We start from the raw sequence: 25513 nt of genomic DNA, 5'->3' as shown, positions 1-25513 counted from the left end.
GTTGGCAAGACCTGTCTGTGCAATTAGACCTCCCAATCGGCTATTTCATTCTTGGCTCCAGTACAAAAAGACCAACAGGCATTAGGTGGAAGTCTCCAACATGAAAGATGGAGACCCAAACCAAACCAAACCAAACCAAACAGCAGCAAACCAGAAAAGAGACCTTGGAGGAAACACTATGTGGGCTGTGGAAGAAAATGCCAAGAGCATATATTCTTAGAGATAAAGAGAAGAAGATAACAGGAAATGCAAACGATATGTTAGCAAAAGATCAATGTGCAGAAAAGAAGTAAAAGATCTTGGAAGTGTACAGGATGGTGACCAAAATTAAAAACAACTTTAGAAGGTAAAGGTTAGAAAATTTCTTTTGCTTGTATGATGGTCTAAAGTTATTTCAAATTAAAAAGTAGAAGGAAAAAAATCATGGGTAGGGAATATAAATAAAAATTGCTGTAAACAGTTGATGTCATAAGAACATGGTGATATATTTTTCGTTATATAATGGAGTGATGCCATCTGTGAGATACATGGCAAAGATGCAGAAGAAGCTTTTGGCCTTTGCTCAATAAAACATTTAAGGACCAAGAGTCCAGCTCCTAAAACGTCCTCAAGTCTTGTGAGCAGTGGTTCTTGACCCTGGCTGGCTGTCAAGACTGGAGTCTGGTTAAAATGAGACAAGGAGGCTGGAGCTTATGATTCAGAAGGTCTGGCATGGTGTCCAGTTCCTACTAATTTTTTTCCAGCTCCCCAGTTGCACTGGGAGAGGAGAAACAGCAGGCAGATAATTCTTCCCTCCTTTGAGGATCCCGTAAATGTTTCGACCAGCAGTGGGGAGTTTTTTATATACTTCAAGATACCTTGGTTGTACCGTCCACAGATTCATACACCAACAGGTAACCAGTGACAGATGCCCGGGGAGGTCTCCAGGTGAGAATGGCAGTTTCCGACTGAACCTCAGTAGCAGTGAAGTCTCTTGGAGAATCGAGGTCTGGAGAAGATAAGAATTTAATATCAGAGAAGTCAGCAGGTGTAGGACAAAGTCCCCAGCTGGGTATCAGGAGGCCTGGGTTCAAGTCCTTTCCCTCCCATTGACTTATATGACCTCGGGCAAAACCTTCCCCATCTGTAAATGAAGAGGTTGAGCCAGGTGACCTCCAAAGGCGTCCATTCTCTGTGGTTCATCTCATCCCAAGGGCCACGTTTTCCTGAGCCCACCGGGATATTGACTGGCTTTAGTTGGATTTGGGAAGAAAGACACAGCCATGAACGTAATCAGAAGCCCCCTTGTTTCTGAAGAAGAGGACAGATGAATGCTGGTATTGGTGCTTGCCCCTGCTCAGAGGACATGGCCTCTGTTTCTCTGCTTGCTGCAGTTTGTAAAAAGATCTCAGTGTATAAAACCCCAGTGGACATCTAGGAAAACTTGCCTTTAAAATCTTTCTCTTCAAAATATTTCCCTGCCTAGACCATGGATCATTAAATATGGGGTTTAGGGTCAGCGGGGACTGGTCTTCCACTTATAAAGCCCTCCTCTAAAAATCATTTCCTAGTCCATGGGGAGAGCAAGGTCATTTCAGTGCAAAAGGAAATAGTGTGTTTCTTAAGGTCTTGACTGAGTGGCACCGGTGACTTTAGCCGATGCTGACGTCATCACATTGCAGGGAACTGACTGGGGAAATAGGAGTTGGAGAGGGATACTGTTAAAGATAGAGGCTGTGGATGGGCATCGTCCAGCTCTCGATGTCTTTGTACCTGTCATGAACTTGGTGGTGATAGTTGAGCTCTTTTGGGGCCCTTTCTCTGCAAAGATCCTCAGCGTGTATTCCGTGGCAGGCTCGAGGTTGGTCAGCGCATACTCCACCGTGTTCCCGGACACCTTGCGGGTAGTTTCTGGCTCTAAACAGGAAATATACACACCATGGCAGTTACCAGTCCGCTGTCTGGGCCATCAGCGGACTTGGCCAAGAGCACACACACCTTCTAACATAGAAACTTTCAGTGACCCTACAGAAAAGCAGGTTTGATTTCTGAGATGGCTCACACTCCTGTCTCTCTCTCTTGAGCAACCACTTCATATACAGAGGATTTATCGTATGGTACTGGAGTTTTCCAGGCACCAAGTCAGAAGGAAGGGGCCCTGGGGGTCAGGAGACTTTTGCACATGGTGCCACTGGGACAGCGGAGGCACAGGACCCAGTTACAGGAGAGCTGCCGGTGACATCTCTAAGACTTGGGCTACTCAAATTTAATTTGTCCTGTTGCTTGCCCTCCCCTTTTTTTTCACTTACTCTCATGTCCTTTTATTTGCCAAATGTCAAATCATTAGGCTGGGGGATCACAAAAATCAGGTGGCGTAGACACACCAGAGCCTGATTACTGGCTCTCAGTCCCACTGGGTGAGGACCAACAGTGGACCCCAAACCATGGTGCCCAGGGTATATGTGCTTACTTCTTAATCACAGGTGACCAGCTATCCTGACTTGCCAAGGACTAAGAAGTTTCCCAGGGCATGGGACTTTGAAGGCTAAAACTGGGAAGGTCCAGGGCAGAGTGGAATGAGCTGGTCACTCTGGTCATCAGTCATGAGCCCACACCCCCAGCCTCACACACACTTCTGGACTCTAAGAAATTTCTACACTTGCATCCACAATTTCCATGATTCCCACGAACTATATACTCTGATTTATTTTAGGTGAGACAACATCATCTCCCCTGACTTGGAAGAGTTTGCTCACAGGGAATATTTAAAAATAGAAAAGTAGAAAGAATAAACCCAAGCATCCCTCTAGCCCCACCCCATCTTTGCTCTGTCCTTGCAAGGAGCTCTCGTAAGTGGTTGCCCGGGCTGAATTAAGATTTTCAGAGGCCCCAGCCCAGCTTATGGTGCCCTCTCATATTGTTACTGAAAGTAGAACAATACTGAACCATGAAATATGAAACTCACATATACTTTGAGATTAAAATAACAACATATTTTTTCTAGTCTAGCTCATGACAAAAGTATGGATTTGTTCATTGAAAAGGAATCTTTCCTTCTCTTCTCTCTTATTTGTATTTAATTTTACCTTCTGGTAGCCTTGGTTTGCTGGTGCCCCAAACAAGTGTTTAATCTCCAACTGAGTAAATTAGCACAGATGGTTGCAAAGACAAGGAAAAATGATTTCTGATTTCTCAATCAGGTCTGCTCTAATGGGCCTTGTCTGTGGCATCCAAGAAGCCTGGGCTCCCCAGAGCTACCTGAAATAGTCTGTTTAAGATTTCAGATTCTGGACTCCTTCTTTGTAAGAGGTGAGAGCTGCTGCCTGGAGAGGGTGACTCACTCTGACGGCAGAGAAACTAGCAGGAGAGGAGGAAGAGGCTGGAGACGCACCCTCTGCTTTTCCTTAAATGGCCTGCTGGCCTCCCGTGATACAGCCATGGTTCTGATGCTCGTTCACTTGACAACAAGCAGGGGATATGGATGGGACCTCTCTTGCCACCGCCTGAACTGGTGCCTCCACACCCACCCACCCAGCCCCAGTCCCAGCCCATGAGTCTGTTCTGAGGGGGCAAGTCGAGCCACAGGGACATTGCTGGACTCTCCAGTCTACCCATGCATTTTGGCTACCACGCACCAAGTGTGGCACAAAGAAGGGAGAACGGGAAGAGTTTACAGCAGGACAGACACTCCTCAGGGTGGGGAGGGTCTTGGACACGACCTTACCTCTCTCCCCTGTGTAGGAGATGACATAATTGTCCACAGGGGCGATGGCCGGCTGCCACATGGCCAAGGCTTCTGAGTCGGTGATGTTGGCTGTCACCAGGCCAGATGGGCCATCCAGAGCTGCAAGGAAAGATGGTGATGTGTTGGAGGGATGGGCAGTCATGGGGTAGGACATCAGACCACAGCTGCTCTGCTGTCTACACTGCCCCTGGACTCCAGTACGGGTCCGCGGCCTGTTAGGAACCGAGCTGCCCAGCAGGAGACGAGTGGGGGGCGAGTGAGCGAAGCTTCATCTGCCGCTGCCCATCGCTCCCCATCGCTCGCATCACCGCCTGAACCATCCCCACCGCCATCCATGGAAAAACTGTCTTCCACGAAACCCATCCCTCGTGCCAAAAAGGTTGGGGACTGCTGAACTAGAGGATGTGTGTGAACTGTGTTAGGGGCAGCACTCAATAACTGCAGTTGTTATTAACATGACTATTAAAGCTATTTGGAGTTTTCAATACGATCTCCAAATGACTTGTACTGAGGAAAGATGGATAGACCTGGAGCCTTGGCCCTTTTAACTCACCACTGCTACAACCCAACATCCCTTTCTTAGCAACCAACCTAAATATGACTAGTTCCCGCTTTTGTTCACATTTATGACTCAATTCTCCAGGACGATAGCCCTGGGAGGTTGGGGGGTGCGGCAGCCATCATCAGCTCATTTTACAGATGAGGTGTCTGGGCCCCGAGAGATGAAGTGACTGGCCTGAGAGTCAGGAGGTGGTAGAGTGATTTGGGGCCCACCCCGTCCACTCTGAGGTCCTTCCTGTCTCATCTTTCACATACAGAATCTCCTTTAACGGATGAGGACGACGGGGCCTCTGGAGGAAACAGATCCAGACTTTGCAACCAGCTGCCATGGAGAACCCGTGAATGAAAGATTTCTGGGGGGAAACGAGGGTCTGTGTGGCAGAGTGTGCAGAACTCTGGGTTCAGACAGGAGGCTTTAATTGCATGTTAGCAACCCTTTTAAGACTATTAGGATATTTTTAAACTTTCCTGTGAGGCCCATTCTTTAGATCCCTTAACGGATTAGGCTGGATAATTGCTCATATATCAAAGGATAAATTGTTTAGGAACATGGCTGCCCGAAGAGAAATTTTCCACTTCATTCTCCTTCAATGCAATTCATTATTTTTCCCTCCTTACAGGGTGTTGTACAAATCAGGTTATAACGGGAAAATCATCCTTTATTTTAGAAGAATACAGAGTTTGTAGTCAGACTGACCTAAGTTCAAATTTGCTTTCAGCATTTACTAGTTATATGGACTTGCCCAAGGCATTTAATTTCCCCAGGTCTCAGTTGTTTAGTCTGTAAAATGGGAAGGATAATAGCTATGGGGTTGACACGTGAAGGGTTTAGTAACAGGGCTTGAAATACAGTAGCTGCCGGATCCAGAGTAGTTACTTTAGAGTGTCTGCGTGAAGCGCCCGCTTGGAGGGATCCTCACACTGGTCCTGGCACTATCGGGGAAGGGAAGGAAGTAGATTAATGTGGACAGTCATGTTTTATATTTGCAGACGCTTTACGTATACCGTTCCACGTGATTCTTACAGCTTCCTGCAAAGGAAGCAGAACTGCACCCATTTTACAGAGTAGGGAACTAGACCCTCGAGAAATTAACTGACAGCTCATGTACCTAGAAGCGGCAGGACGTGGGATTTCCACCAGGTCAGCATGACTCCCTGGCTTGTGCTATTTTTCCTCACAATACCCTGGGAAACGGTGGCCCAGGGAGGTTGAGGATGCAGCTCAGAAGAGGCTACAGACGGACCAGAAATGATACCGCTGGTGTGCCAAATCCAGCCCACTTTCCCTGAGAATTTCCTAAAAAAACCCTTTTTTTCTAGCTTCTGAATCATGAGAAATAATGCTGAAGGTGAGAAAAATACCTGTGGTGAGCATTCCCGAGACAGGCGTGCTTTCTTCAAAGCCCTTCAGGGCGATGACGCTGACGAGGTACTCCACTCCAGGTAAGAGTCTCAGCAGCCTGGTCTGAGTCTTGGTCCCATCCACAGTTACCACTGAGGGTGTACCTAGAACACAGTAAAAGCAAGGTGGGGAAAGGTGAACCTCACTGAAACTTATTCACGGTTGTCTCAAGAATGGGTGTATCCGATTTGGCAGTGAAACCATATCTTTATCCAACACCATTTTCTTGACTTCTCAGTTGCTCCTACCCTCTGGCATAAGAGAAGAGGTTTTACTTTTTGTATAATGTTTTTTCCATCCATGAAGATGCCAAAAACTGAGCCAGGGGAGGAAAAACCGTGAGGTCACAATGTGCTAAAAATGGCAAGTTTTCATTCAGTAGAGAGCTGGCCATGTTGCACAAATTTTATTTACCTATTTTTCCCACAAAGAATATGGGAAGCTTGCTATGTAATGTATATCTGATATATTTAATCCATTGTATTAGCTAAAGAATATATAGGCTCATCCCTTACTAGCAGAGATTCTATTATTGAAGAAAACGGTCATGGTCAAGCTTGTACTCTTACATTTATGAAAAAGTCCAAAGTTTATATTTCTTAGAACTTGGGGGCTGGTGAGGAGCTTGTGTATCAGCTGGCCAAACTCCCCACAGAGATGCTACTGCATTTCTCTGAAGAGGTTATCAACTAGCATCTTTGTATACACTTCCACTAACAGGGAGCACACTACCTCCCAGAATGTCTTTAGACATATTTGACTATGCTCCCCCCACCCCCTTGGTCTCTTTTATAGCCAGTGTGCTCTGAACTAGAACTCCCAACTCTGCTAAGTCACAGCTTCCCATCCTACGCTGAGACAGACAGATTTTGGGACCAAGAGGTAACACCTCACCTATATCCAGGTTAAGACCAGCTTTGCAGATGAGTGCGTTCAAAGAGAAAAAGGCCAATGGATTTAGAGTCTTCCGTCATTGTGTGAAAACATTATTGGGGATCTACAACTCATAGAACTTTAAGACTATGAGCCTGGCAACGATCTTCATAACATGACCCTTCACAAAATAGTTTCTTCCAAGGGTCTCATAGCACTCTACAAATGAAGTCTATCCAGATGGCCTCAACTATAAAGAAGCAGTTTTCTTTGGCCATGATGTTTGGGAGGATGGGATTATCAGGGTCTCTTCACTGTTCCACCCAAACCCTCCAGATCGTCCTCCCTCTCGCCTCCCCAAGTGCCCTACCTCCTGCAGTGGGTACAGAGGTAACCCGGAAGCTCTCCACCTGGGTAGTGGGTGCCTTCCAGCTGACAGTGGCTGAGTTTTCAGTGATGTCTGAGAAAACGATTTCCTTCGGGGAGCCCATGGCTGTTGAGGAAAGAGCACAGGAGAAACCCAGAAACGGTTGAGTATCTTGCTCATCAGCGATCCTTCCCAAATTCCTCATCCATGAAAACTCAGTCCCTAGTTTATGTCCCAGCCAAGCCTTTAGGATGGAGAATGTGGTGATCTGTGATTAGGTTACAACTTGATGGAAACAATTGTTCTTTCATTCAGGTACAGGGCCCAGAGCTGTAGAGCTGCCATTTGGTTTCATTCAAGAACGTTTAGTTAGCACCATAGCTGACGTCTAAGGAAGTGAGTGTGAATGGGTGGTTTCACAGCTTGGAATACACCCTCCTTTAAGTTTTGATGTTTAGCAATTTTTCATATCTTTGCTTTGTAGTTCCTTTTATTAAATGATACCAAGACTTGACAATTGTATAGTTCTTTGCAATTTATAAGGATTAACCCTCATTTAGAAACCACTGAGGTGTGGTTGTAGCCATTTTACAGAGGACTAAACTGAGGCTAAGTTCTCCAATGAACATTCTTGTGATATGACCTTTCTAAGTCCCAGGAGCAGAGCCGAGCACAGCCCTGGGATCTTGGAAATAATGTTCACATGGAAACTGACCTCGACAAACCCATTCCCAGAACTGGATGGAGGTCCAGAGCCAGAGGAGCAACCTCAGACCTTTCACCAAAGCAAACACCCCTTGGATATTGGGTCTACCTGGGGGAAAGCCATGCCTGAGGGACAGTTCCTGCTACGTAAATGCCTCCCCCACAAACCCAGTTTCCTTTGGTTTTTCCCTGTGTATTTTTTGGTTTAGCTTTTTGCCCTCTTCAGCTGACCACGCTTAACCATAGAATTCAGGAAACAATTTTCAGGTCTCCAGGGAACTCATTTCCTCATCTTTTCCCCTCTGCATCCCACATTGATCATTAAGTTCTGAAACCCACAGCCCACTTTGGGGAGCTTTTTTTTCCTCTCTATTTCTTTTTCTCTCCTCCTACGGCGTTCTCCTGTGACCTGCTAGCCACCCTCAGATTCTGTGACTGCCTGGGGTTTTGCCCTCTCCTTAGAAAGCTTTGGAAGCCACAGGGGCTCTGGAGCCTGGAAGATCTTGACTGTCCAAATACCACGGAGAGGCTGGGCAACCTGGGGCAGTCCCCTTCACTTCCGAGAGCCTCAGTTGCTCCGTCTCCATCTTTCCAGTGGGAAAAGTGGTGCCCACCTTCAGGAATGTTTTGAGGACCTAGCAGAGATAATGGATGTAAAACCCTAGCACAGAATCTGGCACGCAGTAAGAGTTCAGTAAACATGCTGGCCCTCTCTTTTTTCTTTCTTTCCCATGCGATTCTTTTTTCCATGGGCCACCTGAGTTTTGCGGTAGCCCCCAGGAAAGATCTAGATGAGGCAGAATGAGAAAAGAAAAACCCGTGGGGTGTGTAAACTCAGGCACTGGGGCTCTCCTTCTGCCAGGCTAGTCCACTCTGACCTTCAGTCCGACTGTGAACCTCATTGGGGCAGGTCCTGGCACATTTTAGAAAGTGTATCTTGTGGCCACAGCTTTCCTCTCTCGATCCCAATTTTCTCATCTGCAAAATGGCAATATTATCTGCCCTGGCTGAAAAACCATAAGAATTAGTAACCTCATCTGTCATGCACTCCTGAGGGATGTGCTTGATGAAAGCGGCAGTAGGAAGATAGGTAGCCATGTGTCATCTGAAGAATGGTACAGTAGTGGTAGAATTCCAGGGTCAATGGCATTTTTAGGCAACAGACCTTCCTAGGTGTGGAAGACAATTTGTTATTTTAGCGTGTGTCCTTCTGCCATAAATAGGGCCTGCAGGTCTCCAGCACCACAGCGGAAGAGATGGTCAATAGGAACCTGAAGGCTGAGCCTCAGAGAACAACTAAATCATATCTATTGAAAAGTTAGGGAGACCCAGGAAAGGCAATGCCTCTGTCTCTCTTTCCAAGAAGACCCTTGGTTTTCAATAAAAATTCCATTAGGAAAACATTTGGAATTGCTAGAAATTCTCAAGGAGGATGAAGAGTACTTCTGTTTGTTCTCTGCATAAAATGTTGCCTCCCCAAATCTGGAGCAAATGTCTTTAATAATGTGACCATTAATAATCATTTAAAAAATTCTCCCTTCAACATATTTTTATCCAATACTTAATATGTGAATCGTGATAAGCTCAGGGGACGATTATTGTAGCCAGTGTGATTTAAGAGCAAGGATTTTGGAGTTACACTGACCTGGGTTTGAATTCCATTCTGGCTTTTCTAGCTAAAAACACCTTAGCCCCTTAGGCCTCTGTGAAATGGGGCTGAATGTGACGCTTAGACTGTCTGTGTCACGTGAGTCAGTGAGGTAAAGTGTGTCAGTTGCCCTGCTGTGTGTGGCATGAAGTGCATGCTCTGTAATCGATAGTTTACACTTTATGAGAGTCAGAGGCAAAGGCACTAGGCATAAGGAGCCTGTTTCACTTAGAAGGGAGGATTTCTGAGCACGTGTCTCTGCAGACCCGCTGACCCAGGTCCCCAGACACAATGCCATTGCAGCTGTGTGGTGTGTGGTTTTAAGTCCATCTGAACTGCAACTGAGCGGGGGAGCTGGGAGGCTGCCTGGCTGGGAGAAGTGAGGTAGAGTGGGAGGGGGCACATTCTGGGAGTTGGGAGAGGGGCTGCCCCCTTGGCTTTGGGGGTGTTTGGGGGTGGTGATGGTGCAGGTTAAAGAAGCGTTTCGGGGTCCTCACTACCCCCAAGGTGAGCCATCTTACTCTGGTTTTGGATTTTGAACCACTTTCTGTCTATTCTGGGGACTGTCCCGATGCTATACAGAGGCATGTTGGCATTTAACTCCCCAGAGGCAAAAGAAGCTCCTGGCAACTCTGGGCTTCCCAAAGCGGAGCCCAGGCTACTGTGAAGAAGTGGCTCAAACCACGGAGGGGAAGAGGAGCCACTGCAAATGCAGAGATTGACAGAGGAAAGAAGCAACCCATAATCTAAGGGTCTGTCAGTAGGGGGATGGTTAAATAAATAAGGCATATGGGATTATCTCTGAGATCTATTAATAAGCAAGGAACACACACCCACACACACACTCACACACACAAACACCCCCAATGTGTGGAAGAGTGGGTATGTTAACCGCCACACCAAAAGAAAAAGGTGAAAAAAAAAAGGGAACGTAGACTTATGTCTAATCTTATCTGTTTGTATAGCATATTTCTGCAGTGATTCAGAAGAAAGTGGTAATACTGACTGCTTCTAGATAGAACAACTGCTTCTAGATAGAACAACTGGTGTCAGGGACACAGTAGAATAGAGACTCCACTATATATCCTTTTTTTAAACTTTTTAATTTTGAACCAACTGGGCCATTAAAAAATAAAATGTATGGGCTTCCCTGGTGGCGCAGTGGTTGGGGGTCCGCCTGCCGATGCAGGGGACATGGGTTCGTGCCCCGGTCCGGGAAGATCCCACATGCCGCGGAGCAGCTGGGCGCGTGGGCCATGGCCGCTGAGCCTGCGCGTCCGGAGCCTGTTCTCCGCAACGGGAGAGGCCACAGCAGTGAGAGGCCCGCATACAGCAAAAAAATAAAAATAAAAAATAAAAAAATAAAATAAAATGTATGTTAAATCACCCAAACATAATATTAGCTAATATTGTTACAGTGGACAAGGAAACTAAATACTTGACATTTATGACGTGACATGAACCTCACGGCTGACCTTGGAGTTAAATTCTATTGGCCAGATGAGGGGACTGAGGCTGGGAGGGGAAGGAGACTTGCTCACGCTCACATAGCTGTGGGAAGAGGTAGATCCGACTCCAGGGGATCTGCCCAGAGGCTGCAGGCTTAACCTTTCAGCTACACTGCTTCTACCCACGCTCCCTGGCGCTGGGGCACTCAGGGCTGCCAGCTCATGTTCAGGGAGTGAGAGGAGAACCTGCGGCAGCTTTTACAGGGAAAAAGAGGAACAGAGAGAAGGGTTTACAAGGAGAAAGAATGAAAACACAAAAGGGAAACTTTACGAAGCTGATGAGGTAAATTGATTGCACGTCTTCTGTGATCAAGAGTCACCTCTCCCGTCCTTGCCAGGTACCGGAGCACACGTGTGTACACGCATACACCAACGCACACACTTTTCTTCGGCTGTGAGACACAAGGCCCCAGAGAAAAAAAAAATCAAAGAAAGGGCAATCCTAGAGGGCCTTTTCTTTTCTCTTTAGAACTGCGGAGCCTCTAGAAAAAAAAGATCAGCAAAACAAAACCAGTGATCAGAAGTAAACTTTGAAAAGCAGTGTTTATAAACCAAGGGCAGAATCAGCCTCTGCCTCTGATCTGAAGTTGTTTTACGGGAAGCCACAGGGAAGAGGAGACAAGGACCCACGTCCCTGGGATAGGGTCTGTGTTAATAAGAAACAGGGTATTTCTTCTGGCTGAATTGCTGCATGTCTACAAATACTGAGTATGATTTCTACAGGTGGCTTCTCGGAGCTCATTAGGTCCTGAAATTTGGCATCAAAAAATACTCATCTCTGGACAAAGGGAAGGTTTTGGCTAGTGTTATGCTCTTTGCCTGTCAGAGATGGCAAGTGTGTCTATTCGTTGGTTATCTGTCACCTAGCCCACTTATATTTAATAATATTAAAACAACTTGGCATTTGGGTTCTACCCCAAATATGGCTGTGTGACCTTAGGCAAATCACTTCACCTTTTTGGGCCACAGGTTCTTCATGCACAAACAGAAGAGTCTGGGCTACATCATTTCTCAGGTCCCTTCTACCTCTGCCTGTGGTTCTGTGATTCTTTCCCCTGGTTCCTCTGAAGCAGTGGTCTCTAGCAAATGCTCCGTTTCTGTACCTGCCTCAGTTTCCTGAAGGGATTCACCCTAGCTGTTGAAGGTCATTCCTTTTCCCTTTAAAGAGTCATAGTAGTCTTACTATTATCATTATAAACAGTCATGTTATAACCATCTTTTTTCGTTCTCCTTGAAACAACTCATATTGAAAAGGATTTTCATTTCTCCCTCCAGTGCCATTTAGAGTTGCCATGAGTATCAGATAAAATGGCTGAGCCTGCCAACCGTGCCAGCCTCCTCTTTTTTCCTTCTTGATCAGGGTACTGACCATTTCACACATAGCATTTTATAAGTATTAATCTTTATAGGTGGAGGTACCACTTCTTCGTTAGTCCCTGCATAGTTTGAACATTTGACCAAAGAACAAGGAAGTATACCTCTGGATAAAACATGATAATAGGTAGAAGGAAGGGCCTTTGGAATTAAAAAAAAAGAAAAAAGCAACGATTGTAATGACTATCTTAATGACAATAATAAAAATGTTAATAGCTCTCATTTGCTCAGCCCTTGCTGTGTGCCAGGGCCTCTGTATGGGCTTTCCATGAATTATCTCATTTAATCCTCACAACACTATTAGGTAAGTGGCATCATACTTTTTGCGTAAAGACTTAGCCATGGTCACCTAGTCTATACTCAGGAGTCAGGATTCAAACACAAGCTTGTCTGCATCCGAAGCTCTTGTAATTTCCCAGCCCCGTGAGGAGAGGAACAGAGAACTTTGCTCTATTCTCTCCCATTTATATACGGTACCTGTTGTTGCTATAGCACTGACTGGCTGGGATAGCTTTCCACGGCTTATTCCATAGAGTTCAATTTCGTATTCAGTGGCCTCTCTGAGACCTGTTATGTCCCTGGTACGTTCGGGGGCAAGTAGGGTTATTTCCAGTGGTTCAGACTGCTTTTTGGTATCTCTGATTTTGAGGACAAAGCTGTCGAAGACCCCTTCATCAGCTGTCCAGGACAGACGGAAACCGTCTGGGGTGGCATCTGAAACCAGAAGGTTGTCAACTTCTGGCTCGGCTTCTAGAGGGGGAGAAAATGGTGGAAGGAGGAGAGAGAATATCATTCAGCAGCCCGTGCAATCTTCTCTCCAGTGGGGGTATCAATATGGAGTGATGCCCCAGCTCTCAGAGGTAGAAGTGTCCTGAGATACCGAAAATAAAGTTATCAAACACGAACATGTCTAGTAGATCTAGGAGAGGGAAAGGATGGAGTTGACACATTCAATACAAGCCAAGTGGGTGCTTGCATGTGTGAGTTTTGTCTAAAAGCAATCCTGTAAATCCACATCTGGACTCAGCAGTGGCCCCTCCCATGCATTATTAAACAAGTTCAAAGTCGGTAATTTGTTTACATTTGCTCTCTGTCCGCCAGTGGCTGAGTGCCCACGCTCTGTGAGACCTTCTTTTCTTTTTGAAAAGACACATAAACCAGCATTAATGATCTGTAGAGCTGCCCGTGATGATACTACTGATTGTATTTCCCTTGATCCTGAGGAAAATGGCTTTTAAAATAAGTGTTATGCTCTTTTTGGTCTTTTTCTTGGAGCTGCTTTACTAAAGAAGGCTCCTACTCTTGACTGGCCTGCTTTGTGTTAACCACTCCGTAAGTGTTCAGATGGTAGAACTAAGACTTGGAACCTCTTGTGCTACGTACTTCAGACCCAAGGTATTAATCTTGGATTGCCTTAACTAGACAAAACTCAACGTCAAGGTAAATTTAGAGCTGAGTTTCCCAAAGTGCACTTAGAGCAAACTATTCCTGTTTGATCATAAGCCATTGTAAAATAAGTTTGGGAAACATTGCCTGGGTAAGTCCCTCTTGGAGAGAAGCATGCACATTAGAATGTTCTCTAAAGGCTTGTGGTCAAGGATCCTGTTAAACTATGTTTAACTCCATGTTTCCAAAACTTATTTGAACATGGAACTTCTTCACTGAGTAGTACCTTTGAATATGGAGTTAGTAATCTCTAGAAAGACTTTGGGAAATACAGATTGTGGACTGTTAAAGTTGTTCATGCTGTATTTCTCTAGGAATTATTAGTGTTGAGAAAATTATGCATTTAGTCTGTGCTGAAGGATCTCGATGATATTAGTGTTTACCGGTATAAGTTCACAGTTGGTTTTCCAATGACAAGCCCACCTGGGAAGTTTGTCAAGACCACAGTTGAGGCTTTGAGGTGACAAACGTAGTAAATAAGTTTTTGAAATATACTCATTGGTATATTTCTTTTGAGAAGGCTGAAATGTAGCTGGGGACCAGCCATGATGAACACAGAGGAGGGTGACGTGGAGTAAAGCACGCAAGAGCTACAGACAAGACATGGCCTAAAGGGTTTGGGATGCCTAGTGGAAACATTTCGACCTTCTCGTATCTGGAGTGGGAGAAGGGGAGTGCTTGTTAGAGACATAAGACAAGAGAAAGTGTTGGGGGTGGGGGTGACATAAGGAACAGGCCACATCTATGGATTAAGTAGGGAACATGGACAGGGGTGTTAAAACCGTGGTGATCTCGTAGATGGATTACATGGAAGGGAACCAGGAAGAGGAGAAAATGGCTCACTTGAGCCAAAATACCTGTAACAATCTCAGCCCTCAAGGGCTTGGTTTGGTGCCCTTGGGTGAAGCCAGAGACCATGACCTCATAGCCAATGCCGGTTATGAGGCCTCTAAGCTCCAGCTTCCTCTGGGTTCCTGAAAGTGTGAATTCCTGGGGGTCCAGCAGCTTCCCAGAATCCACCACCGTTACTAGGAATCTGTCAAAGGCATTCTTCAATGCCATCCAGGAAACTGTGAACCCGTAGGGATTAATGTCGGAAATGGTTAGGTTTTCCAGAAGGGGCAGGGCCTCTGAAAGAAGGGAGGGGTGAAAATAACTCAGGTTAGCAGCACTGACTCTGCTGGGAAAGCACAAGTCTCCACGAGCACTGGTAGATACCCAATCAATCATTAAACATGTTATATACTCAGAAAGTGCATATTTCATAAGAGCTTATTGGGTGCCAGATGATGTTGTCTTGTGTAAATCTCTCAACCAGCCTATGAGATAGATGTTATCCCCGTTATACAGGCAAGAAAACTGAGCTTCAAAGAAGTTGATTGACTTGGCCAAAGTCACAGAGCCTAGTATGTGAGGGAGCAAGATTTTACCTGGGTCTTTCTCCAAAGACCATGAATTTTTCCTGATAAAATCAAATATCTTGTGTTGGGTTTGGATTCCTTTGTCTATTTCCCACTAACTTGTAGTCTTGAAGGAAATCAGCTTTTTTATTTTATTTTTTAAAGTATACTTCCTTTTTGGTATACTTTGTATGTTTCTATTCCACTTCTAGTTCCTATTTTGAATTAAGTTGAATAGGCCAGTTAGTGACATACATCCTCACCAGCTGAGATAAAGGGATGAGGTAAGATTTTTCATGCGTCCGAATGTAACCACTTGTGATTATGGCCCAGTAAGGAATACTAAGATTTGCTAATTCTCTTGCTGTTTATTTTCCTGGATAAAGTTAGGCTCTTCAGTGAGTTCTTTGACTATTTGTTCATTCGTTCACCAGACATCTGTGTCTCAGGCACTCTTATTTCATAGGTGCCAAGGGATTCCCCAAAGGAATGACCTTGTATCAGCTTGGTTTCTGTCAGTACTTCCCAATTGACAAGGCTTCACATCCGTCATCGTATTGAGTCCTCACAATGACACTGTAAGTAGATATTACTACCCCCTCTTCTCCCCCATGGCAGCAAAGGAAGTAGAGAGGTCAGTGATTTATCCAAGGTCACATATCCACTAGGCGGCTGAGCTGGGATCCAACCCACATCATCTGACTCCAGGTTCAATGTTCTTTCCACACCCTAAGCCAAAGTCTAATAATTAGTCAACCCCATGGGTGCTGGCAAGACCCGAGGCATAAGCAGGGTTAGTGGAGAAGGTCCAGTGGCTCCCCTCTAATAAAACAAAACACAGTCATGGTGAATGTGTTTGTTTTTCATCAAAGTGGGCATGGGGATGGGAATTCCATGGCCAAGGCTGCTTTAGCCACATCTAGGTTAGAGCCTGCTTTTTCACTGAAGCTAAATGGAAGCATTCAAAGAGATAAACGACCTTACACTAATGCCCAGAGTCTAATCCATGGAATGTAAAGAAAAATGTTTAAAAAGAGATGTTTGGTGACTGAAAGAACGAGTGAATGAATGCCCTAACCCCCTAAGCAGAGATTTAAATTTTGCTGTGGCTTGGATTTCCTGTACTTATTTTGAACCACTTGGTGTTTGTCTTGAAGCTTTTTTTTTTTTTAAAGCAAATAAGGATCTCCCCCAAATCATAACTCTATCAAAGACAAAGATGAAATCACATATACTGTGCAAACAGGCCTCTTTGTCTGCAAGGCAAGGGTTTCAAATTCTGTTGCAGAGCTTTGTTTAGATAAGTGGCGCCTTTCTCTGATAACTGGCCTCCTTGCACTTCCATGCCATCAAAGCAGAGAATTCTGATGAAAAGGAGGGCGTTCAGGCTAATTAGTCCATCAAGGGCTTGTTATTTATAGTCCCTTATGTTCAGTTTTTTTTTTTTTTTCTTTTCTCTTCTTAAAATATGCTTCTTTTAAAATGCAGAGTCTTTTCACATCAAGGATTAGCTGAGACAATGCTGTAACTGGATCTAGGATTCCCAAGACCAGCCTCCCTTTCTTCTCTCTGTTCTGTGGGAGGTCCTGCGAGAGGCTACAAATAAGGGCCTGATGGGATCCGTGGCCGGCCATGCTTCCCCTCCTGGGCAGTGAGGTTCTTAGTCATGGCTACTCCTCGCCTCACCCCACTAAGGAATTACTTGTTCTGCGTCTGAAGATTGAACAGTTGAATTCACATTAGCTAACTGGACAGAAAGCATAACTTCTCTCTGATCTTACATGAAAACGTATCGTGTTCTCTTAAAAATAATAGGAAAGGGCTTCCCTGGTGGCGCAGTAGTTGAGAATCTGCCTGCCAATGCAGGGGACACGGGTTCGAGCCCCGGTCTGGGAGGATCCCACATGCCACGGAGCAACTGGGCCCGTGAGCCACAACTACTGAGCCTGCGCGTCTGGAGCCTGTGCTCCGCAACAAGAGAGGCCGCGATAGTGAGAGGCCCGCGCACCACGATGAAGAGGGGCCCCCGCTCGCCACAAGTAGAGAAAGCCCTTGCACAGAAACGAAGACCCCACACAGCAAAAGTAAATAAATTAATTAATACGCTCCTTCCCCCAACATCTAAAAATAATAATAATAGGAAAGTCATGATTGCAGAGGTCTATTGTTTTTATCTAGGCTGTTGCTTTTTTTCTTTCTCTCTTTTCTTTTCCTTTTTTTTTTTCTTATTGCTTATTTTGAAGAACACCACTTTCCTCGTATTGTTGGGAGATAGAGGAAAGGACCCAGCAACTGTAAAATGCCTCCGGGATGCCAGGCAGTTAAATTGCACCACATCCATTTAATACCTGAGAAGAGGCTGCCAGAGGTGCCTGCGAGTTGAATATCTTCTCTTCGTACATAAAGGAGCGGGCTTCAGAGAAGTTAAGAACTGGTCAAGGTTATGTAGCTAAACAGATGTGGGAGAGGATTAGGAACCACATAGCCTGATCTCAAGATCCCCACTCTTCTAGGAAACCGTGCTGCCTCTAGTTAAATATGTGATTGAACTTGTTAATGTATTTTACTTATGTAGGTAAATAGCAATTTATAGCATTTCAGACCTCAAGAGAGGCCTGGTTTAAAGTGAAAATCAGCCAGCAAAGTTGGTCTCCTAAAACAATTATCATTAGTGGAAGGCAAGAGACTTCTAAATATTTTCTGAGGCTTTTCAGGCTAGAGACTTGGTAAATTGACACCATTTGCATCCTTTGCCATGGATTTAGGATAATTTCAGGAAAGGAAATAGAAAACCATTTGTTTTTGTAATTCAAAGAGAAGTAAGAAGTCGAGTTTAATGAATGGTTAAGGTTTAATTAAAATTGAGATTTATTTGCTATCTTAGATTGAACCTTCCTTAATCTGTTGTAGATGTCAATCTTAAGAAGTAACTTTTTTAGAAGAAAAAGATAAATTATTTTATTTCTGGGGCAGGTAGTTCATGGGCTGCTTTACCTAGCATGACTTATGGACAAAATCCTGCCTTGGGCCATTTCTAACTTAGAACTCACTCTTCAGCCAGGATCTCCAAACCGTGAATCAGAAAACCTATAAAACTGGGCACAGGATTCCCTGGCAGTTTTATACAACTGTTGAGTCTACTGGCTCCATTTCCTAAGAGTGGCTGTGAAAGGTCTCTCTTTGCAAGAGTATTTGCTTTCTTTTCACGTAGAAGTTTACATATGGAATGAAGGCTATATTTGGGGTTGAATTTCCCTTTAGAATGCCTATCCTCTTTCTTTTCCCCATTTAAGAATTCTGAACAGACAAGTGAGAACCTCTGAATGAGTACCTGTCACGACAAAGGCAGTGAGGGGTCTGGTGGGGTCCCCAGCCCAGGTGGTCCCTGCCACACTAACGTCACAGCCAGTGTTCTCCACCAAGCCTGTGATGTGAGCGTGCTGTGCGTCTCCTGAGACTGTGAACTGCTGGGGCTCCTGCAGCGAGGGAGAAATCCTAACGCTGATAACAATCTTTGCGAAAGGCCTGGCTTGAGTGGTCCATGGCACGTTGAAGCTGTCAGGGGTAATAGTGCTAAGGATTAGCATACGCCCAGCAGTGGCTCTGGCTCTGAGGGAAAGGAACATGGGCAGAGAGAAAGAGAGACACATTATGAGAGGAAGCAGAGGATTTCTACAGAACGTAGCCATAGAATATGAAAGTATCAGTCCCTCCAAATATTTGCAGAAAGGTAGTGTATTAGGTTGTGTCCACACCTGCGTTGGTTATAATGTTAGAAAATACATTGCTTTCTCTGCAGGTGTGGACTTGCATTTTTTTTTTTAAAGTAGAGACGGGACCACTTTCTGGTCATGTATGAAGACAAGTGAAGAAGCCATTATAGCAGTAGATGAATTATTGTAAAGGTGTATTAAGAGTACATTTTCTAAGGTTTGTGATGGGACGCTAGCTCTGTAAGATGTGCCAAGAGAGATAGCTTCACATTATATTATATTATATTATATTATATCTCACCCTGGAGATCCACGAAGCACACTAGCATTTTAAAGGCCTCAGAGTGCTGGTTCTGTAAAGAAGCCTACTTAATTTTGTTCAGCCCAGCACTTCATAAGCTTATCAATGGATACCTTTCCTGAGGAATATTCTCTGAACATCTCAAGTTGCTGGTGTGCCACTGAACGTGCCTTAGAAAATGCTACTTTGGAGTTTCCCGATTTAGTCTTCTGTGATCTATTTGGATCGTGGAAATTAAAGGTTAATATCCACAGAAGAGAAATTCTTTGTAGTAGTCAAAAACCCAAATGTATGCACCATAGGAAAATCTACATCTCACTCTAAACACTATAAAGGTGAAAATGCCCTCTATTTAAAAATTCCTGGTATACGTAAAAGTTAAAGGAAAACTTGAAGTTAGACTTTGCATTTTCTGATTATGAAATTCACTTATTGGATAATTTGGAAAGATGGATGGTTCCCCTGAGGTTAAGTTTCTCTTGTCCCTTAAAATCTAGATAATCAGTGATGAGAACAATTCATTTTTAATGTAGGGGGCCTATACTGCTAGTTTCAACTGGGATGTATATGGTCTGGCCACCTAAATGCACATTTATCACATAATACTAACATTAAAATAAGTTCAACCCAGGCTGTATTTTAGAGAGAGGCAGCAGTCCTGGAGGATTGAGATACTAGGATCAGGATTTAGGCTTGGGAAGAAGCAGACTCTTTCTTCCAAGGACTCGGGTGTTGTTTTGCTGCAGCTCCAGCATTTGGAGGAAAGAAGGAGCTCATCTGGATAAACTTTAACTGGACGACTGCACAGCATAACTGAATGCCATAAAGTCTCTAAGGACAAATGAATCTGGCTCAGAAGCAGAGGATAGCCGTAAGTAATGGCATGGGATTTCCTCCTTAGCAATTAGCTAGACAAGCTAATGATGCTATAATTTTCAGGTACAGCATTGGCAAATTACCTCAACCACAGAAAAAGTGAAATCCTTCAAATGGGACTCTGTCTGCTCTTTCCTTATGTTTTGCTGTGGAAGGAATCTCCCAAATTAATGACGCACGTTAGGACTCTTTTCATGCTACCAGACAGAGACTGGCAGTGCCAAAACCCAATAAGACCTGGGTTTGCAAGGTTAGCTTAACCTCTAGCTGTCTCCCAAAGGATGCAACCAAGCTGAAAAGCGAGATGCAAGAAGAGGACTCAGAGAACGGTAGTTAGGGTCCGGTCAGTGTTGCACGCAAGCTAGGGGTGTTTTTCTTTTACCACTTCTAACTCTTTGAAACAGTTTCTTGACATGTTGTCTGCTTCCAGGAAAGACAGACATTTTCAAAAACAATACTCTGAATGCTCACCACATGCACCAAGATTTGAACAAGATGATAGATGAAAGGAAGACTCTGACACTTTGTGACAGATGTCAGTGGATGACAAAACATGCTTGATAGAGTAAATGTCAAAAAAAGAGCAGTCTGTAGGGAATGCAGACAAAAGTCTCAAGAACAAGATGAGACCACTCGGTCCTCTCGTGTGGGACTTGGGGTGTGCTTTGGGGTCTTTTTCTCTGCATGCTAGTGACACTACTTTTAAAATCTTGGTGGAGAGAAAGAGAATGTAGATCATTCTGACCGAGGAAAACAACAATGGCATGCACACACCTCTTTGAATAAGACATGGGCACACTTTGATTAGAAAGACCACAGGCAGACAATAATGGGAACTGGAAAAGATTATTCAAGATCAGATGAAAGGATGGTTTGGAAATTCAAGCAAAGCACATCAGGTTAACTCTATACAAACAAACAGCAACTCCAGATGTGAGTGGGTATTTAGAAAAAAGAGGTTGACACAGAAGTTCCTTAATTTGGGGTGAGAATTTTTCTTTTTAAAGTTTTCAAGCTCTGATTTGGATGTCTCTCTCAAATTTGAGAAGGATCTGGAGGGACCAGGAGGGTGAAAAATGGGTAGAGGTTGATTTTTTTGGAACGCTCCTCAGGGGAAGTTCAAGGGAGAGTGAAGAACCCATCGTGGGAAATACCTGTGGTTGCTTGGACCATCAGGGTCTGAGCACAGTGCCTGCCAATCAGCCCGTGAAGGTGGACAGTGTAATCAGAAGAAGCTTTGAGGTTGGTGATGACAAAGCTGCGAGACGCCGCAGGCACAGAACGTACCACCGTTTCCTGGAGGTGGTCAGAATTCCTAACTTCTATAAGAAAGCTATCAAAGGCAGACTCCTGAGCTACGCATGAGATGGACACACTGCCCGAGGTCACATTTGAGACAGTGAGGCAGCTAAGGAGAGGTTCAGCTACTAAAGCAAGAAGAAAAAAATACGAAAGTGTGTCAATTCAAAGCACTAATAGAGGGACTTCCCTGGTGGCGCAGTGATTAAGAATCCGCCTGCCAATGCAGGGGACAAGGGTTCAAGCTCTGGTCCGGGAAGATCCCACATGCCACGGAGCAACTAAGCCCGTGCGCCACAACTACTGAGCCTATGCTCTAGGGCCCATGAGCCACAACTACTGAAGCCTGCATGCCTAGAGCCCATGCTCCTCAACAAGAGAGGCCACCGCAATGAGAAGTCCGAGCGCCGCATCGAAGAGTAGCCCCTGCTCGCCGCAAGTAGAGAAAGCCCACGCGCAGCAATGAAGACCCAACACAGCCAAAAACAAAAACAAAAGACAAAAAAACAAAACACTATTAGAGGGTCAAAATCAAAACATGTAAGACTAAATCCATAAAGTTTTAGCCTTAACCCTCTGGTAAAGACACTTGCCTTTTTTTGAAAACCAACTTGAGCCATGAGGAAGAAATATATGTGTTTGACCTAATTTCCCTAGGTTTTGGTATACTTTCATCTGGCTGGGCTGAGAACTAGATATTGCTGGCTCACTGCTTTTCCTGTGGTCCATGCTGATAACACTTTGTGGACTCATGTGGAATGAGGACAGACTCTCCCTCAGCTGTGAGTGACTTAAATGATAGATGCTTTTGATACTACAATGTTAACCCTTTTCTTAAATTGCCCTAGAACATGGGACCCCTTTTTGCGATCAAGAAGAAAAGACTCTCCTGTGCTTACTCCACAAATAACTTTAAATTTCAGTTTGTGATATCTAACTTTATCTCTCAAGAGAAGGCATTGTCCAAAATGTGCTAAGAATGCTGTTTTGAATGGACAAGGCTCTCCTTTCTGAATTCACATAGAATTGTCTTTTGCTGCATTCCAGAGAGCATTTCCCATAGTGTGTATGTCACAGATACCGCGGATTTAGTGAAAGCGGTTCACTCTTTTGTTGACCAAATTCCTTATTTAAACTCTACTCTACTTTTATTTTTGCCATCTGCCATTCACTGTTCTGGAAGCAAGCCAGCATGTTCTGGTCTTTTCTCCTAGAGGTGGCATTGGAATTGGAGTGGTCTGAATGGCATGATTTCCTCGTGAACTCATGTGGTGAATAATCTTTGCTCTTTCTCATCACTTGCCCAATTCAGTTTCATTAAATCGTTGGAATATTTGGGTATTAGGAAGTCAAAGGCGCTAGGAAGACAAAGACAGTTGGATAACACACAATATAAGTTTTAAGACCTCTCTGACCAATATAGACGTCTTTCCAAGTCAAGGACAGCTCTCATCATGGCTTTTTGGCTACTGATGAGGAGAATTCTTTTCTCCAGATTCAACTTGGCAGTCTGGACCAAACTACATTTTATGCTGCAAATGTCCTGGTCAGGGACAAATTAGGAAAGTCACCATTTGGGCTGCTGCTGGAAGAGAGTTATGTTAAATAGCTCCAGCCTAGTGTCACGGAACAGTTAGTGCCCTGTGGCCTGTGCTCCAGTGGGCAGGAAGGAGTGGCTTTGCCCTGCAAAAAAGATTCTGGAGAGAGGGTGTTAGGAGCGGGCGAATGTGCATGTACCTGTGGTGGCCGTGGCACTGATGGTTTTGGTCCGGATGCTGGGAGTGAGTCCAGAGAGGTAGACAATAAAATCATTATTAGGGCGGAGCCCTGAGATGTGAGCAGTTCGTTCAGCACCAGAGATGTTATATTCCATCGTTTCCAGGAACCTATTGGAATCAATAATTTCAATGGTAAAGGTCTTGAAGGCCCCATCGGTAGCTGTCCAGGAGAGATTGAAGCTCTCAGGAGTGATGTCGGAAACATTTAAGTTTCCGATTTCAGGTTCTCCGGCTGAAAAAGGAGGGGTAGGAGAGAAGAAACAAATAAATCTGAGTTAATCATTGCGTTTGGGTTATAAGACTGCAGTTGTTAACAGAACCATAGCCAGCTAGAAAGATCCGACAGTTCACAGGCTTAGGGTGACATGAAGAGATGTTACCAATCAGTGCCAATGGGAGAGAAAAAGGGGATTTATTAAAAGAAAAATACAAAAAGGAAGGTATGGCAATTAGATTTCCCCGCTCTGGAGCTGCCACACAAGATCAGGGCCTGGCCGAGATCTGGCGTGTGTGAGGAGACATGCCCAGTGACGACAGCAGGACCTGTTCTGTCGAAGCCCAGATGCTTCTGGGAGCCACACCTCAGGGATGCTGGCCATCGGTCAAAAGATACGAGCGCTGGCGGCTTCTAGTCTCTTAAATTGCACTCAGGAGACCACAAGTACTTGGTGGCAGCCAGCAGACATCCTTTGGTTTGAGGGAGCTCCCGTCTGTTCAGATGACGACTAAATAATTCTGACGCCATTACCCTCCCAAGGTGGTACCTTGAGGCTTCTGATTTTGTGACTTAAAGGGAATTGGCAATTTGTCAATGTAAATCTTGGTATTTTCATCATACTTCTGACAAGGGCCAGCTGTTCTCATATTCTGTTAAAATAGCTTGTCTTTTCTTAACTGCTTCTACATGGGCCAAGAAAGCTAGTATTGCATTGCCAACCAAGAGAGCTGAGCCAGGACAAGGCCATCAGGCGACCCTGTTTGGCCAAGAAGTAACATTTTGTCTCAGAGATGATCATACCAGTGGTTTTCCAAGCAACAGGAATAAAATGTGCAGAAGGCAGGCAGAAGCAAGATTTGAAAAGCTAGTATTGTCTCTCTAGCAAGGCAGGAGAAAGACTTCCCATCCCAAGAGATCTGGTGAAACACAGGTCAGATGGAATTATGGCCCTTCTTCCCCACAGACCAACTTGTCAGGAGCAAGAATGTTGCTATCATTATAAAGAAAAAAAAAAAAAACATATAAAAATACTAAGAACACCCAAACCGCAAGATCTTCAGGAAAGATCAAAAGTGGCGGGTGATTTCTTTGCCTTCTGAGAAGGGATTGTTTATGGATGTTAGATAAAAAAGCCCTGAGTCCATCCAGGGCAGCCTCAGCTGCAATTTTTAGGCATTTCAGGGTCACCATTCATGCAGCAGTTGTCTGTGCTGTGTGTTTATCTCAGCAAGAGTTACTGAAATGATTGAGGCTAAAATGCAGAGCTTTTGCTAGAATCCACTAGGACACACAGGTTTGCAGAAAAGTTTAGTTGCAATAATTATAGGAAAATGGGGCAGGCATATGCAAAACCAAACCTGACCGCGTCTGTTCAGTTTCACACCAGTGGAGGCACATGGGAGGATGGAACATGGAAAGCAGTGCTGGGGAGGGCTGGGCTCTTGAGCAGGCTGCAGGGAAACACTGAATGCCCTGTCACTGGAGGAGAGTGATGAGTAAACTATAACGCACCCTCCTGGGTCCGGGCTGGGAGTGTGCCATGCAAAGGCCAACAGTCCAGGGAGCAACTCTCGATTAAAAGAACAAAAAGGGCATCAGATCTTTGACATTCATAGCCCGGGACATTCTTTGTTTCAAATGCTGCTGTGTGTACTTCTGCTAATGAATGGCTTGTTCTTTGGTACTGTCTCCAGTCATAATTGTGTGATTTTTTTGTTTTTCTTCTTTTTTGGTCTAGCTATTTGCTAATTTGATGTTCTAACAGTGACTTGAGTATCTGAGAGAATTGCCCGGAGGAGGAGGGTAATTCAGTTCTCATATTATACTGAGTGCATTTTAAAGAAACATTTAAATTTAAACATTTCTTTTGAATGCAAGAACCACATGCCCACACCCTTGAGGGATCTGGGATAGCAAAGCACCATTTGCAACTAGCAAAAAGACTCTCTAAGGTAAACAATCTGTGCTCCACCAGAACTCACACATCGGAAGGGTCGGCTTTTAGTTATAGCCAAGCACCGGAGAAAAGAGTTAAGACCATCGGGCTGTCTCGTGAAATGGAAAGCCACCCTTTAGAAGAGATGTAGTTATAGGATTGGATAGGTAAGGTCTGGGAGAGGCTAGAGGTCAGAAAAGGTAGCATCTGCGTGTTCATTCGTGAGGGGTCAGAGCATCTGGAACAAGGCGCAGCCCATAGGGAGGTGTGTGAGCATGCAAGTTCAGTAGCCGATGGGCACGTGGGAAGGATTCAGATATGGACGGAAGCTGGCTCCCCACACGCCTCTTGGAGAGAAAGCATCATGGACAGGGAGAGGAAGGTA

At 44.7% G+C, this 25513-nt stretch overlaps 1 protein-coding gene across 17 annotated transcripts in view; it reads right to left on the bottom strand.

Moving 5' to 3' along the window:
* The window catches only part of TNC (tenascin C), a 94118-nt gene that overhangs the window by 12432 nt on the left and 56173 nt on the right, over positions 1–25513 (bottom strand). For 7 of the 17 annotated variants that reach the window (XM_032635026.1, XM_032635031.1, XM_032635037.1 and 4 more), the window contains 8 exons: positions 22935–23207; positions 14466–14738; positions 12640–12912; positions 6931–7053; positions 5648–5791; positions 3704–3823; positions 1753–1896; positions 858–988 (listed from right to left, as the gene is read on the bottom strand). In XM_032635026.1, the coding sequence (XP_032490917.1) occupies positions 858–988; positions 1753–1896; positions 3704–3823; positions 5648–5791; positions 6931–7053; positions 12640–12912; positions 14466–14738; positions 22935–23207 (1481 nt within the window). The remainder of the gene's footprint in view (positions 1–857; positions 989–1752; positions 1897–3703; positions 3824–5647; positions 5792–6930; positions 7054–12639; positions 12913–14465; positions 14739–22934; positions 23208–25513) is intronic. The other 10 variants (XM_032635029.1, XM_032635032.1, XM_032635036.1 and 7 more) reach the window with 4 other exon arrangements.

The sequence above is a fragment of the Phocoena sinus genome, chromosome 6, assembly GCF_008692025.1.
Source record: "Phocoena sinus isolate mPhoSin1 chromosome 6, mPhoSin1.pri, whole genome shotgun sequence".
Lineage (NCBI taxonomy): Eukaryota > Metazoa > Chordata > Mammalia > Artiodactyla > Phocoenidae > Phocoena > Phocoena sinus.
This window is presented reverse-complemented; position numbering and strand designations above follow the sequence as displayed.